This window comes from Temnothorax americanus, unplaced genomic scaffold (genome assembly GCF_048541705.1).
Source record: "Temnothorax americanus isolate GAGA-0224 unplaced genomic scaffold, ASM4854170v1 Scaffold12, whole genome shotgun sequence".
Classification (NCBI taxonomy): domain Eukaryota; kingdom Metazoa; phylum Arthropoda; class Insecta; order Hymenoptera; family Formicidae; genus Temnothorax; species Temnothorax americanus.
The window spans coordinates 4438830-4455460 of record NW_027509253.1 but is presented as its reverse complement, the minus strand read 5'-3'; the positions used below and the strand labels follow the sequence as shown (position 1 = coordinate 4455460).

The 16631-nt window shown below is 36.0% G+C and overlaps 1 protein-coding gene and 2 long non-coding RNA genes across 6 annotated transcripts in view; 1 reads left to right on the top strand and 2 right to left on the bottom strand.

Moving 5' to 3' along the window:
- Positions 1–1196: 1196 nt before the first annotated feature.
- Positions 1197–3335, bottom strand: LOC143893306 (uncharacterized). The gene is made up of 2 exons (XR_013255766.1): positions 2621–3335; positions 1197–1919 (listed from the first exon to the last, which is right to left on the bottom strand). It is a non-coding gene; the product is annotated as an uncharacterized LOC143893306 (long non-coding RNA).
- Positions 3336–4385: 1050 nt separating this feature from the next.
- On the top strand, positions 4386–11276 carry Snrnp-u1-70k (small ribonucleoprotein particle U1 subunit 70K). The gene is given in 9 exon segments (XM_077426764.1): positions 4386–4667; positions 5321–5503; positions 5596–5658; positions 5744–5825; positions 6174–6218; positions 6221–6247; positions 9552–9795; positions 9877–10217; positions 10309–11276. Coding segments are annotated over 9 exon segments (1293 nt in total). The 5' UTR covers positions 4386–4523; the 3' UTR covers positions 10473–11276.
- Positions 11277–13815: 2539 nt separating this feature from the next.
- LOC143893262 (uncharacterized) overlaps positions 13816–16631 on the bottom strand; it is a 66697-nt gene continuing 63881 nt past the window's right edge. For 3 of the 4 annotated variants that reach the window (XR_013255754.1, XR_013255755.1, XR_013255756.1), the window contains one exon: positions 13816–15240. This is a non-coding gene — a long non-coding RNA (uncharacterized LOC143893262). The remainder of the gene's footprint in view (positions 15241–16631) is intronic. The other variant, XR_013255757.1, reaches the window with a different exon arrangement.

The window sequence follows — 16631 nt, the reverse complement described above, 5'->3', positions numbered from 1 at the left end:
GAATTTTAGTATGCAAAAAAACAAGCATGTAGTATACATAAGTATATATGAATAAAAAAGATAAGAAATATTTTGATCTTATTATGCTAATTTATTTTATAGAAAACGTGATAATTGTTATTTACTACTAAAATTTATTTTAACCAAGCATCGATTTAACCCTAATTTTTTGTAGCCTATCCATCTATTTTTGATTAAAAAATTGGCTTTATGCTAAATAAAGTTAAATAATATGACGTAAGATTCTAAATATTCTGTCGAAAAACACTGAAAATTTTTAAATTATTTTAGAACTGATGATATAGTACAATTATTTAGTTTTGCAATAATATATGACTACGTTATATCAAAAATAATTGTGATAGAAAGTGAAAAATATAACGAGATACATTTATATCGATAATCATAAAATAAAGATTTGTTTATATTATTTAATTATATAACTATAACGGTGCGGTTATTGATTAATTATATATAACATTCAATTGTAATATCAATCTTGCGAAAATCTTTTTTTCGGATCTCACGTCATTTATTCTGTACCTATATCTTATTTGATACATTTTCGAGATGCGTACCGCATGAACAACATGCATAATGACGCATCTTTGTGTTTTCGCGGTCGGTTTTCGCGGTTGGTTTTTCGAGAAATTTATCATTATTAATAATTTTTTAATTTCGTCTACATTATAAATTCTAATTTTTCGCGGGATGTAATTGAGATATTCATATAACGCAATATTCATAGAACGCGAAGTAAAATTTCTTTTGCACTTGATTACAATTCCAAATTAAAAGAACGGATCACAAAGAAACGAACAATCAATATTCTCAAGTAAATAACGGAATTAGTAATATAGAAATATTTTTTATCAATCTTGTGCAGTTATTTTATAAATTAATATTTTTTTGTAAATTAACTTCTCATTGTGCGTTTTTTGATGCGATCGATGCTCTCGTGTAATTCGAATCGAACGTATATAATATTACTTGTCGGCGATGATAATGATCCGACATTGGAAGGAATTCTCTCCTTCCTTCTGGTTGAAATGCGACTAGATTGTATATAGCCAGGAGTGACAAAGGTAAGTCCGATCTGGCCCGACGAAAGAAAACTGGATATGATAAGGTAAGTGGTCAACATTGACCACAATGGTGAAATACGTAAGGTAGAAAATGTTTGTACGTACAAAAAATTTGACATATTTGTTTATTTGCCCAAAGTAGGGCTATTTTCTCTATATTTTTTCTGTATATTAATTTCTCGCATATATGCGAGATTGGAAAGACCCCAATTAATTTTCAATCGTATCCAAAAAAAAAGAATATTCTTGATTTAAAAATATTTAGTTTCAACGTGAAAATCTTGAAATGAGATTATATTACGCTAAACTTGCTTTTAGTTTTCGATATTTTACACTTTTCTGACATACGTTGCAGGAGAAACTTTTGGCGCCTTAATTGTTGTCGCAAATGTCGATTTTCCATATTCAGATCTTTGATTATTTTTGCATCTTGATTATTTGTTTGCGTGCAATTATCTTGGTGTTGATCATTTGTGGGTGGCATAGATGGCTCGAGAGGCGCCCATTCCATTACATTTTCCTCTTCCGCAGTTACATCAAAATTTAAATTAGCACGTTTATATGTACGCAATGCAGACTGTTTAGGCAATTGTACTTCCGTCACGTTTTCATTATTGAGTGAAAATGCTGCTGTATAATTTGTCTGTACTTCTTGTCCAATTTCGACATTTTCACTGTTTGCGGAAGAGCCTGTGTTATTGTATGGAATTGGTATAGCATTCCGTATCAATCGTTCTTTTGTGGCGTTTGTAAAACACTTGGCAGTAAAATGATCTTCGCACAATGATGCCGATCGAAGGGTAGCGGGAGAAAATTTCTCCAACTTAGTATTTCCTGCAACAAAAATATAAGAAACTACATATTAAAATTACGATTACACGTTTACTTAAAAATGTAACATTGCAATCCAATGTTATGCTGAGTATTCGGCAAATCGCGTTTAATATTGACATTTATAACAAAAAATAGAGTCGAAAAGTCTTTAATCACTTTTTCAAACCTTGTTTAATGAGACAGTAAATATTATACGTAACTGAAAAAATGAACATCGCCTTTTTCTTTATAGTGATTTAAAAGAAAAGTTGTTTGTTAACATTAGAAGTTAAATCGATTGAAAAAGGCTAAAACCAATGATCGAAAACATCGTGACAATTATAATTGACCAAAACCAACATTCAAAACGTTGTGACGATTACAATAAATAAAGATAGCCAGGTCAAGTAAAAATTTGTTGTTGTTCATTAGTGGAAGCTTAGTAATACAACATATAAATTAGACAAAATCCGTGTTTAATAAGGTTGGATCATTCCTTTTTTAACGTAATATACTATGTTTTATTGCAAAAACCCAGCCAGAAATGACCCATCGAATCGACGTCTATAGACGTCTAATTAGATCATTCAATGGGTCATTTCTCGCTGGGGAACCCGAGGTCTTAATATCGACATATTTATAATTACGCGATACATACACAGATCTTCCTTTGTCAGCATAACAATATATCAAAAAATAATATTTATTCTCCAACAACTTACCTGTATTACGTATCCATATTTTGCATCTCGCATCCTTTTTCATTGGAAATCTAAATAGGCGCTTAGAAAGTCTCGTATTCGTACAGTCTTTGTACATACACCTATCATAAATATGAGTTGCACGCCACTCACTCGACATTGTATGTTAATATAAAATTATAAAATAAATATAAATAATATACTTAAAATATATCTAAAAACATTTTAATGTATGAATAAATGTAAGAACACTTTTAAACAAAAAAAGAAAAGAAAAGAATGTCAAAACCGACACGATAAAACACACGCTTAGTGTTCACGACCACGCAATGATGTTTACAGTTAATCGCGTCGGATGAGACAGCGGCACGCTGTCAACGTGTTACGAAGCACACTAATCTCGTTAAGAGATAAGATTATATCTCCCTGTACGAAGTTGCACAGAACCGTGCACGAATAGCGAAATATCAAACAATATTCACAACTATAACCACAAAGCTCGTCGCGCTTACTGACTGTTCTTGCCAGTTCTCGCAGTCATTGCAGTCAATGAATCATTCGCCAGGTGCTAAGTGCTAGAGTCCCTATATAAAGGTGCCTTTTCATGCTGACGCTCGACGCTCATTTTCAGCGGCAAAAAGGTCGCATGACCACAATTGACGCCGGCGTCAATTGAAATTCATGAAAAAGAAAACAGCGTCAAAATTTTGGCGTCTTTGCGCTGCTTTGGCTTTGTCGCTTAGGGTGCCTCCCCATGCAGAACGGAATCTCGGAAAACGGAATCTTGGAATCATTTTGATTGGTTAGTCCCATGAGGCTAACCAATAGCCTCATGGGACTAACCAATCAGAATGATTCCAAGATTCCGTCTTGCATGGGGAGGCACCCTTAGTTGACAGACCAACGTGCCAACTTCCAATGAAAAGAAATCATCAGATGGCGCTGCAATTTTCTTTGAATTTTTTTTTAAATTGATATATAAATAAAAACTAATATTATATATAAAACTGTATAAATATAAAACCCCTTGCACAATAGGCGATAGCGATAGTGATAGCGACAGCGACAAGGTTGCCGACAAAGCTATACCTTAGAAAAACTATACCCGATTAGAAAAAAACATCTAAAATTGCAACGTCATTTTCATTTATATTAGTGTAAATAGTTTCAGTGCTGAAACGCTTCAACAAGTAGCAGTAGGCTTAAAATCACAGCAGTTAATGTTCAGAGTGAGGCGGATATGCATAATTGCCTCTACCATTGCAATCGACATTTTGTTCCACACAACTTGTCCTTTATTATACAACCTTTATTATACCACAACTTGTCCTTTATTATACTGATCTGCTTTTCTAATGGAGGTTGATCGTCTATAATATTGAAACGAGGTAAAAATTACCTACAAAAGTGAACAGATGTACTAAATTTCGACAAATAAAATCATAGATACTCTAGTGAATTTCTTTACTTTTGTAATTTTCACCTCGAGCCAAGATACACAATCGACTTTCGAACGCAGCCAATGAAATGATTATACGTGCGTTCCACTTATCGCTCGCAACGCTCGTGGAATCATTTCATCCTTGTTGTTTGTCAAATGTTGAACAAGGACGAAATGATGCTCGCGAGCGTTGTGAGCGATAAGTGGAACCCAGCCTTATGAATACCGCCCTATGAATACCGGCTTTAATATAAATAACTCTTTCTGTACATGTAAATGCAGCTTAATCAATCTTGTATATACCTTATGATGGCGCTTGATGGCGCTGGCGGCGGGCGGCGGGCCCAACATCCAACATGATCGCCATCTTGTTGAGTGCGAGAGGATGTCGTCAATCCCGTTTATTTTACTTTTACTTATTTAGTGAATAAATTGATACAGCCTACAGCCCCGTAGTGCGGTAACTCGCGACGTTTCGCCGAAATGACGCAGTTTCTACCGCCGAATTTGCTCGCGTTGTTCTCGCCGCGCGAGCCGATCCCGTATTTGCCACCCGCGAGCAAATTGCCGCATGAGAAGAAGAACGGTGGCTACGCCGGCGTCGGGTCCTTTTTGAAGTGTTTCGAGGTAAGAGCACATTATACGTTTTTTTTCAAGGTCATCTTGTCGATTGCATTACTACATTCACATACTATTATACTCCTTTTGTATATATTTATGTCATGTTTATACATGTGGATTGTTTCTTTATGTTGCATATAAACTGCATGTTTTCCATTTATACATGGCTTTTAATAGAGTTCCATCTGAATTTGTTCGAGCTGATAACTTCAATCTGATAATTTTTTTAATATCTCAAGTATGCATTATTATTATTTATTATGTATATCTTTATTTTTTGAATGAAGGCTAAGTGATAGTTTTTATAGTTATATTTGGCCTATTTACATATAAATAAATGGAAAAATTAAAAAATAAAGCAGGATACAAATTTTTGTCAATTGTTGACTAGTGTAATCGACATACATTGGAAGCCTAAAATAAAATAAAATATAATAATTTACTATATTGTTATATTATTATTAGGCATAATGTTCTTCCCAATGGCCAAGAATATCATCCATTTATTTTTATCTTAAATTGTAAATCTGGAATTTAGTCTTATATTATCATTGAAATTTTGTTGTCGCTTAAGATAAGATTTGTTTTTTATTTTTTTTTTATTTTCTCTTTTGTTTTACTGATATTTTTAATGAGAAACAAATATACTCTTTTTATAGGATCCTAAAGATACTCCGCCACCTCTGCGTGTAGAGACGAGAGAAGAACGCCTTGAGCGTAGACGAAGAGAACGTGCGGAACAAGTTGCATATAAACTTGAACAAGAAATTGCAGTCTGGGATCCGGCTGGCATTTCCAATGTTACAGCAGATCCCTTTAAGACTCTCTTTGTAGCTCGAATTGTAAGTGTTATTTATGTAACGCTCGGCAAATATATAATTAAGCTATTACGTAGAATATATCTTAACATATGTTTGTTTTTCTGTTGTTACAGAATTACGACACCTCAGAATCTAAACTGAGAAGAGAATTTGAAGTATATGGACCGGTAAAAAAAGTAAATATTTTTCTAAAAATAAACTTTTTTAACTAGAATTTAATTAATTAAAAGAAAACAAAATAATTTTGTTTTCTTTTTGCAGATTGTGGTAACACATAATACAATTAATGGCAAGCCTAGGGGATATGCTTTCATTGAGTATGAGCATGAAAGAGATATGCACTGTAAGTAGCAACAACTTAGAAAGGTAAAAGAAAAAAAGAAATGTTACTCTTGTCGCGAAGCTCAATGAGCCCCATATAGTCTGGAATTTCATCTTATTTAGCGTCACTTCCAGCTAGATATTACGGGGGCAGGGCTATAGTTAGGCTACTCATTTTCATTGGTACTTAAACTAGACGGTACTGTTTGGGGAGGGGGGTCCCCGGCATACGCACACTCATGCAGGAATACCGTTCTGTAAATGCATAAATATGGTAAAAGCGAAACGAAACAAAACAAAAACAAAAAACGACGTGAACGTTTATTGGCTGTCTTTGATTAATGCAGTTTTTATCTTGTTCTTGGTACAGCGTGGTGGCCGCTGCCGGCAACTAGTGCCGTTCACTATTCCATGCAAAATCCCTGAACCTGCCTGATAAGATAGGTTTGTATGTGTGGTAAGATCCAACATACAACAACGTTTGTTAGCGTCTACTTGCTTATCCTATTTATCGTGTCTGATTTTGTCGAGCAAACGTGCGGTTTCAAGTCGGATTATAAACGGGCATCCGTGATGACACCCGCCAAATACTTTTTACGAGATTTTCTGACCCGGAATTTTGAGATATATATAAACATACACATGACGCCGTTTTTTCTCTTAGACCGTGTCCCAGTAAAAAAAAACTTCATGGATTCGTGGATCTGTGGATTCTAGGATTCATGGTGCTGTAATCGGCTCGTACTTAAAACATTTATAGGTCGTAAATTTTACGGACATTAGTATCTACGGATCCAAGAATCGCGTGAAAGTTAGCATTCTACATTGAAATTGATTGGTGGGCCTTTAGGATGAAGGTTCAGGGACACACATTACCCATTTATATTAATGAATACACCGAACATGTGGATCAGAGTATTTTGCACACATATCTGTCGTTTCGTAGACACGAATAGCAGGATATTTCGCAATTGACACAACCACTGTAATTCTGTGGCTTGAAGGTAGAAAAATTAAGGTGTTACATGCAAACAGGCATCTATTTCTACCCTCATGTCGTAGAATGGCATTAGTTCTTCTAGTACCACGATGTTAATATTCTAAAAATAGGACGAATTTACATCCGGCGATGTGTATCATCACACTTAACACGAAACGTGCGATTAGCCTGCGCGCTTTTTCTAACAATTTTATTCGAAAGGTGCATTTTTGAATTTTATTTTTTCTACCAGTTATCATCACGCAGTAGACTTTTGAAAGTACTTATAGTTTTTAATGACGGTTTTCCACGAGATGTAGGGATTAAATTCCTAGATAATCGCGCCATATGATCGATATAAAATATATATAATTTTTTCCATTTGGTAGACGTAAAACATAAGATTTGCATGAAAATCGAAGACGGAGAGCATAGTATAAAGTATTCGATAAGATTTAGATTTTGTTTAAATATTATTACAGTTCAAGGATGTTCGATTTTTGTTCGATATCTGCTGGAAAAAAGCTATTTAAAATTTAAAACAGTCCTTGAACATATCAATTTCGATATAGAATACTAATTTCTCTTTCGGTATCAGTCACTTGTTTTTATGATATTACTCTCTTGCGAAAACATGATCTCGGATAAATAACGTATATGCAACGCAACACTTGCGGATTGTAGAATCGGTGGATCCTAATTTTTCCGCGTGTCATCGAAATTGTGGATATCTGGCCTCCGTTGATTCTAAAATCTTTCGGATCCCGCGATATCCGAGAATATCTAGAATACCGTGGGCTTTGGTCTACAAAGCTGGATTTTCGGATCTACGATCGTGCAGTATGCGACGTCGGAAATAACGACCAATAAACGACACTTCTCTCTCTCTCTCTCTCTTTCTCTCTTTTTCTCTTTCTCTCTCTCTTGAGTCAGGGAGATGTCGGGTTAGTTGAGCGAACGGGCACACTTGCCCTTAACATTATGCTAAATGTAACTTACTGCTAGATATCACTGTAACACGTATCATAAGTATATACGACAATATGCGCACGGTTTGAATCGTAAGTAAAACGAAATGAAAGCGCACCAGGTAATACGCAAATGTAAACCTCTTCGGAGATTGAACGAACGAACGTATGAAGACTGGGCATCTTCGCAATGAGTAGTCTCCTCGCGAGTCTCTTACGAGTTCATTTCACGAATTAGACCGTACCTCTAAGCTTTGTGTTAACTTCCGTACGTAAGTAACCGCGGTAGGTATTTTTTGTATTTGCTATACTTTTTTGGATCTTAAACAAGTAGTTTTAAGCCGCTTTAAAAGAGCCGGAGCGTTACTCGCTTCCGATCGTCGCGCAGTTGCGGCTACGGCCTGCGTGCGCGTCCTCGTTTTACGTCGTAAAATGTAGTTTAGGATGCAGTAAATAAAAATGTAATTGAGTTTGTCATTTCGGGATCGTATTGCGTATTTCAGGATCTTCGGAGGAAATAATACTTTTTAAAAGGAAGAGAAAGATCTTAATACGTTACTCGATTTACAAACGTGTGTGATTGTGGTTTGTATTCTCTACTTAAAAGTCTAATTCTCGAATTGGAAGAAAACGCTCGATTAATTTCGAACGCGTTTCTTTCGGAGACAATGTTCCACGAATTCCACCTGATGTAGGGACAATCTTATTTTTTTTTTATAATTCGCAGAAGTATATCGGATATTAAATATTTCACTTTTATTTTACCTGGTAAAACGACACACGCGGCGCGTGCCGGCAAGCCGGATGTGCGCGCGATCGGTTGCAGCTCGTATCATTACCTCGTTATCCCAACATCGTCCACAATATTCAACAACAATCATATAGTCTGATTGATCCTGCTGCGACAATTGGCGTCGGCGATTCGGATGGAGAATGTTTCCTCAGTACTTTAGCAAGTACTTCTTCTCGAGATCCTCCAGCGAAACGGCGCAATGTCATTATTGACTTGAGATCTGTGAATCTCTTTCCTAGGGTTTATTGTTTCTCTTTCAAACGAGTGCGGTACGCATTCCACTTTATCCCGCAATGATGCGGGCAAATTTCAATCGATTCTCTTCCTTTCTTCTTCTTACGATTCCCTATTTGAATAGATATCTAGAACGTTTCTTTTTGAGAAAGGACCTGCGGAACCGACGATCCTTTTTGGATCTAATAGTAAATTCAATTTACAGATTGTGAAACACTCACGTATCCAAGAACTGTTTAATTCTAGGGTTGAAATCTCTGGAACTCACAGATTCTCGAAATCACGGATATGGACTAGAAATTTGATTAGTCCGGATAGTCCGCGAATCCGAGAATTTGTGTTGAGGCAAATTTCAGTTGGTCTTTTGACTTTTTCTGAGGTTCCGTAGGTCCGAAAATTATTGGACCACAGAATCCATGGTTCAATACCAGAGAATTCTTAGAAGCTATCTCTTCGAAACTCTGAGTCTTGGAATGTACGTTCGAAGACCTGGTGGATTCGAGGATCAGTGGCTTGGAAAGATGCTCCGAGAATCGTGGAATTTGTGCTTGTGAACGAACGATTCTCAAAGTCCAGATAACGCCCGATTCTAATATCCAGACAATTTAGGATCTTGATATCGACCAGTTCCAGGATCCGCAGTCCCAGAATCATCCCATTTGTTAGGTTTCTCTCGGAGTTTGCCCTTTCGTTGGGACTGTAGACTTCGTAGACTAATCATTTAGGCGCGTGAATTTACCGGCGAACAGTAATTTCTGATCGGTAATCTTTTAGCTGCATATAAACATGCGGATGGTAAGAAAATTGACGGCCGCAGAGTATTAGTGGATGTCGAGCGGGCGAGAACGGTGAAGGGCTGGCTGCCACGGCGACTCGGCGGCGGCTTAGGGGGGACTCGTAGAGGTGGTCCTGATGTCAACATCAAGCATTCAGGGCGGGAAGATAACGAGAGGGAACGGGAGCGATATCGTTTGGAACGTGAGAGAGAAACCTCGGGACGTGGCCTGGACAGAGACAGGTGAGTGGCAAGGAGTGTGAAATAATAATTAACAAGATGTGAAAGAAATTGTGTATAAAAATTGTCGTCTAATTGTTTCAGGGATCGCGACCGTTTGGATAGGGAACGTCGCAGATCGCGCGATCGTAAGCGAAGGACTCGGAGCAGATCGCGTGAACGCAGACGTAGGCGAAGTCGCGATCGATTGCCGGATCCCGATATCGAAGAGATCGAACGCCCGCGCGACAGAAGAGATCGTGATCGAAACGAACGCGATCGGGATCGCAAGAGGCGACGGTCGCGAAGCAACGATCGCGAGCGCGACAGGGATCGTAAGCGGGACAAGCGGGACAGGGATCGCGAACGCAGGGACAGAAAGGACCGCGGCGATCGTCAGGACGAGGATACGAAAGAGATCCGTATCAAAGAAGAACCGTTGGACGGTAAGTTTTGATAAAAGAGATAAACCTCGACGATATTCTTTGAAAAAGGTCAACGAAAGAATGAATATGCGAGTGTTAAATTATCTTTCAGATTATCCAGACTACAGCAATACATTTGCGACGTCCGGTTCATACTTCACCGCGGTCAAGTACGAAGATGATAACGATCAGGAAGTGGAGGAGAAATACCGGATTCCAGAGGGTCGTCCCGACCCACCTCCGTATAACAATTACGATTCCGTACAAGATTATTGATCTCGACCAGTACATGTTTCTATCGTATCCCTTTTTTCACAGTAAGCCACCATCGCTTTATTTTATCGTTGCATTGTCTCTACTGATAGCACAATACTGGCGAATTAGTTCTTTCAAGAGCGAATCAAGTATTGAACGCTCTTCAATTATATAAAGTATTTGGTCAACTGCTATGAATGTCGCAAAAGAATTACGTATGTTCTGTAAAGTGTTTAATTTCTATAGAACTTCCGAAATAAATAAAAAACGAAATAATTTATATTAAATAGTAGAAAAGATACGAATTTACATTTAGTGAATTTAAATTTTGACATAAAAAATCGTTGAAAAAAAATTTGAATATATTACTGCATAGCAATATGCATCGCATGATATAAAAAATAACTGGTAAATAATGTACAAATCGCTTTAACGTCTCTAAAAAGTGAATGACATTGATGGGGAATTCACGAGAATGAATTATATATACATGCAATCAATTAAGCAGATTTAAAGTACTCTCTGTCTTTCGTTCTCTTTTTTTTCCTATCATTGATAAGATTGTATTCACGGTAAAAAAAATCTTCGACATTCTTTGTAATGAATTAAAGAATAATTAATAGATTGTAGCAGATTATGCGAAGCCTCGCGGTATCAAAAGCACGAACTCATAATTGATTGAATACTACGTTGTTCAACAAAACATGTAATTTAAGTATTGGTCGTCTAACATGTATACGTAACCGCCGCGCGCGCAAAACACAAAATGACTGCTACACGTATATTTATATGTCGAGTAAAATAAAATATGAAATTAACTTGTTACACGAGCCCTGTTTTTTGTTTTTTTTTCTTCTGCACTTCGGAAACTGTATCCATTACTGGATACATTAATTTTCTAACGCGAAAGAAATATGACTTCCAAGCGTAATGTAGAGCGGAGGATAACGTCGTCGGTTCGCGAAACTAAACGCAATCTTGATTTTATACATTGTTCTGCAATTCTGCCAATCGATTCGTACGAGTTTGATCGCTTGATACGCCCAGAACACCACGCAAGCGTCAAACGATTTCGCAAGCGAAACAAAAGTGCAATCGATTAACGCGGTTTAAAGTAAACGGAATGAAATAGTAATGAGGAAATAAAAACGTTTCTCTTCAGCTATTTTTTTCTTAAATATGATTTGTTTCTAATCGAAAAAAGCAGCGCCTAAAAGCAGCAGCAGCAGTAAAAGGCCGTCGTTTATAATTACATATTGTAATCTCCTAAATTTAGCGTATTGATATCGAACATCGGAAATCAATAGGCTTAGAAATTCAAAGTATCAAAAATAAGCGAGCTGAAAAAATCAGCTCATTAATTACGCATAAAACAAAAAAAATTGTTAATATACGTTTCTGTAATAAAAAAAATATAATTGGGTTATTAGATAATTAATATTATACGGTGGTAAAAAACATAGTCAATGTTACCACCGTATAATATTAATTATCTAATAACCCAATTATATTTTTTTTATTACAGAAACGTATATTAACAATTTTTTTTGTTTTATGCGTAATTAATGAGCTGATTTTTTCAGCTCGCTTATTTTTGATACTTTGAATTTCTAAGCCTATTGATTTCCGATGTTCGATATCAATACGCTAAATTTAGGAGATTACAATATGTAATTATAAACGACGGCCTTTTACTATTACATGAAAGGCCATACGACACCATTTCTTCGACTAGTATCTGGCGCGAATTTTTTTATCGTGTTTGCGCGATATTCCTGTTAACTGCTCGGTTGCTCGGTATGTACATTAGCGATTGCCTTCCGGAAATTGCAATCTCCTCCCCCCTTTCCTTACTGCCTCCCCGTACAGCTGTCGAAACTGCAATCCTTGATCCATCGCGTTCGTGATTTTTAAAAATCTATGGCAGCGAAATGCTCTCACATGTTGACCCTGCGATGCCACGATAACTTTTTTAATCTTTTTAATTATTCTTGACAGAATTCTTATTATATAGATCGCTTAACAAATCTTTTTTTACAAAGTAAACCTGAACTTTCATATTTGTGAAGAAGATTCGCAGAAGAAAATTTCAGAGATAAATAATAATAAATAATTGCAAAATAAGTAAATGTAAAAATTTACATGTTAAAAGTAGAAAATTTGTTTACATAATTGATAATTAAATCCAATGTTAAAAAGTTATACAATAAGTATTCGGGGAAAAAAGTACTTTTTCCATTAGCATTTTTACGGTGGATATCCAATTTTTCTACAGAATATCTGTTTCTATATACCGATGGAACATTTCAAAGAGATATAGCTCGAGATAGTCCCTGGAGATTCCCTGGGTTGATGTTTAGTATTCCGGCGGCGGAAGCGATACCTATACAGAGAGCAACGTGTAAGTTGATATAACGCATCGCGCTGATAGAGTTGGCCGAATGAACGAACGGATAGCAAGATAAGCAGGAAAGCAGGCAGAATATATTACGTATAGAGAATGCTTGTATAATAAAGTCTACACACTTTCGCGCTTTCTATTTTCTTGAAATTTGTATTTATAATATGCAAAGTAAAGTAAAAATCGATATTAAGCATGCGGTATATTTATAAGTCCTTTATTTAACGTGTATTATCCCGGGAAAATCTTCTAAGATGTGTGTCCATCGCGTAACATATGAGATATATATGGTTAGGAATAATACAAATAAATTTACTCGTATATCGTTATTTTGTTTCGGATATACGAATCGAAAAATAAAACGTGCGATTATTTACGATTCCGCGATTAATTATAATTTAGTAATCGATTAAACAGATGATTATATTATAATTATTCGGAGATAACTTAAGTATTTTTTTTTTTGAAATTTTGGAAGCAGAACTAGTAGACGGGTTGGATTTCTACTGTCATTTGTGTGTCGCGAACAGGAACAGCATTTCGGACGTTGGAGGCTGCAGGAGTTTCCGTGCTGGAAGCTGGCCGAGTCCTTGTTTCTTCTAATGGATGGTTTGTCACATCACATGGTAGATAATAATCAATGTCTGAAAATATATTCTTATCAATGGTATAAATTCATGTGCATTTGAAACCAGACACTGCAATGTCTAGTCGTGCTACTTTCGTGAGTGATTCACCAACAAGGCCTGCAATATCGCAGTCAGTTATTTGTGCTCCTGCGTTTGCTCTCATCCATATGTCACATCGCTCATGGTAAGCATTTTTGAAAGGTTTCATAAAAGTTCTGTTGAGAGGTTGCAGTTTGTGAGTAGTGTGTGGTGGTGAACTAATCAAGTGAATGTTATGTTTTCTACAAAAATTTATGACATCCAATGTTTTATGGCTGCTATGACCATCTAGGAACATAAGCACAGCTGATTCTTTTGAAGGACGTGAGAATTTCATGAAATGCTTCAACCATTGGAGGAAAAAGTCGCTATTCGTACAACCTTTCGGTTGAGCGACGCCTTCACTCTGTGCGGGAACATTAATCATGAGACGTTTATTCATTCTCTGTCTTGGGAAGACAAAAAACGGTGGTATAAAATATCCACTGGCACACATGCAAAACAGGACTGTAATGTTCTTGCCTCTTTCAGCTGAAGTAAGCTTTTCTATTTACGTACATTCTTTGGAGCTAAAACTTTTTGATGTTTTTGAACGCAGTTGATACCTGTTTTGTCGCAATTATATATTTTAGATGGAGGAAAATTACTTATACTGTTTTATGAGTTTTTCAAGATTTAAGAAGAACAAATCTACTCGTGGCTTAATAAAACCTACAACTCGCATCACACTCGTAGATTCAGGTGTTTTCAGTGTTTTATATATTTATTAACTTTAGCAACAGCGCCAGAAAGTGGACTTGGTTTACAATCATTTCCTTAACCATTCATACCTACATCTATTTCACGGGTACCAATACGTCTAATATCCAATGCCTAATAACCTAATAGCCTATTATAAAATTATTATAAACATTTGCCTTAACAACATAATATTACATACATTATTGTATCTTATTGCACTATATATTACCTAAGATCACAGCCATTCGCACAGTCCTATATCTATTTTCTTTTTCTTTCGCATTTCTTTCCCTAACAACATTCAACAATATTTCCGCTTTGGTGGAGTCCAGCTTATCGTTCCAAAGTTTTTCTAACCTTTCCTTACTATCTTTTCCTAATAGAATAAACCATTCCTTTGTCATCGTACATTCCTCAACGTAGTGTTTCATACTATCCTTCCTTTCCTTGCAAAAAATACACATATTCTTCTCTTCTCTTCTAACCAATATCTATTACCTAATTCTAAGTTACCACATCTTAAGTTCAATAAAGCCTTCAGGTGTTCTTAGTGATAAATCGGGATGTCTAGCCATAAAGTCGTAGTAAAAATGTTTACCAGCTGTTTCTTTTTCAGTGTTGAAGCGATGAGAAAGCTTTAGCTCTATTGCTAAGTCATATGCCAACTTTAGAAATTCCTTTTTCATCAGTGGCAAACATCGATTCGATGAGTCTTTCCACGTGGTTCACCAATTTTTCTTCATATTCTGGTGGGAATGTTTTGATGAACCTACCAATCTTAGGCTGCAATGATATTTCTTCGCCGGGATTTAGATATCTAATTTTATCGCGTAAAGTGTTTTTAGAAATATCAGATTATAGCGAAGCTTCTCTCAGTCCCATTTTTTTTACATAACTTTATCAAAAGCAGTTTTTAGATTATGCTGATTCTTTCTTTTTATTTTCCATAATGTCTCATATAGGTGTTTCTTCTATTCCTCTGAAAACAAAATATTATACTTTAAAATAAACATAGACACATAGCGTTGGTTTTCATTGTCCGGCATTAGGGGATAGTGTTCTGTCCGGTATCAGGGGACAGCTAATGGTCAAAATAAAAAAATATATAACGTGCATATTTAGTCACATTTAGGTATACTCGTCTCAAGTTTACGCGATACATTCTTTTCCTTCTAAACGATCGACAGCTCTGTTTTGTTTACCGCCCAAAACTGAGGCGTGTTGCTGCGTGCACGACTATCGCTCATCTCCTACCTTTCCGCCACGGCAGCGACACGATTGCGTTTGTACATGCATAGATATTGGCGTGTCTGGTGCTACGTGCCGTCCGGCGTTAGGGGAACTCCCCCCATCCATTTAGTACAGTTTAGTCCAAATATACATTCAATCAATTTTCAAATATACACATACATTGTACAATGGATTGTTTATTGGAAACTGCTAAAGGGGGAGATTTGGACCGGAATTCCGACAATACGATTTACCTTCAATTTATTATAACTGACAAGTAATATAATTATTTTTATCATAAATAACTTATTATAAGTCCGATTTATTATAATTAACGAGTACAATTGTTTATTATAACTAATTTGCAAACTTAATATAGCTTTAGTATAAAACATATCTATTAATTTAAGTGTTTAACTTCTCAAAGCACTTCCGAACTTGAGTGACACAGCAATTTTTTCTGATTGATACAAACTTTTTTAAAGACAATTATACGTAAGATTTGTTTCTCAAGATTATTGAATTGCTTTTTTGAATTGAAAAAGAGAATTCGGCATCTCATGACAAACTTCATCTGACTTTATTAAACGTTATCTACTTAATGGGACTCGTAAGATTCATCTACTGAACAATTTCACGTCTAAAGACTGACTTTCAGCTAAGTTTCTTGGTAGAAACGTGACGGGTCAGTGTCAGCAGTGCCGAATTATGCGACAGGTGATTGTGCGGAGTAAGATAAATACTCGTTGTCTTCATTATATATTGTATTGTACGAATTTACAACGCGAGAGAGAAAAGACAGCGGAAGGATAGAGAAGGAGAATAAAAGAAATAGGGTTTTCGGCAGATGCACCAAAATTATCGTTATATAATCAAGTTCGGCAATATTTGATCCGGAGAAAGCAAATAATATAAGTAACTTTCTGAGATTTTTCTTTTAGTTCCACCCTCGGTCTTTCGGAACTCTTCTCCCTTATATTTCACATACGATCGGTCATCTATAGCCGCAATTTTGCATAGAGATGTATGAATTCAAGATTTTTTATGTCTAATCGAATCGAATTGTGAAAATATAATTTTTAATTAACAATATAATCATTATTAGATTGAATTTTAACACGCAAGAGAATATTTTATAAT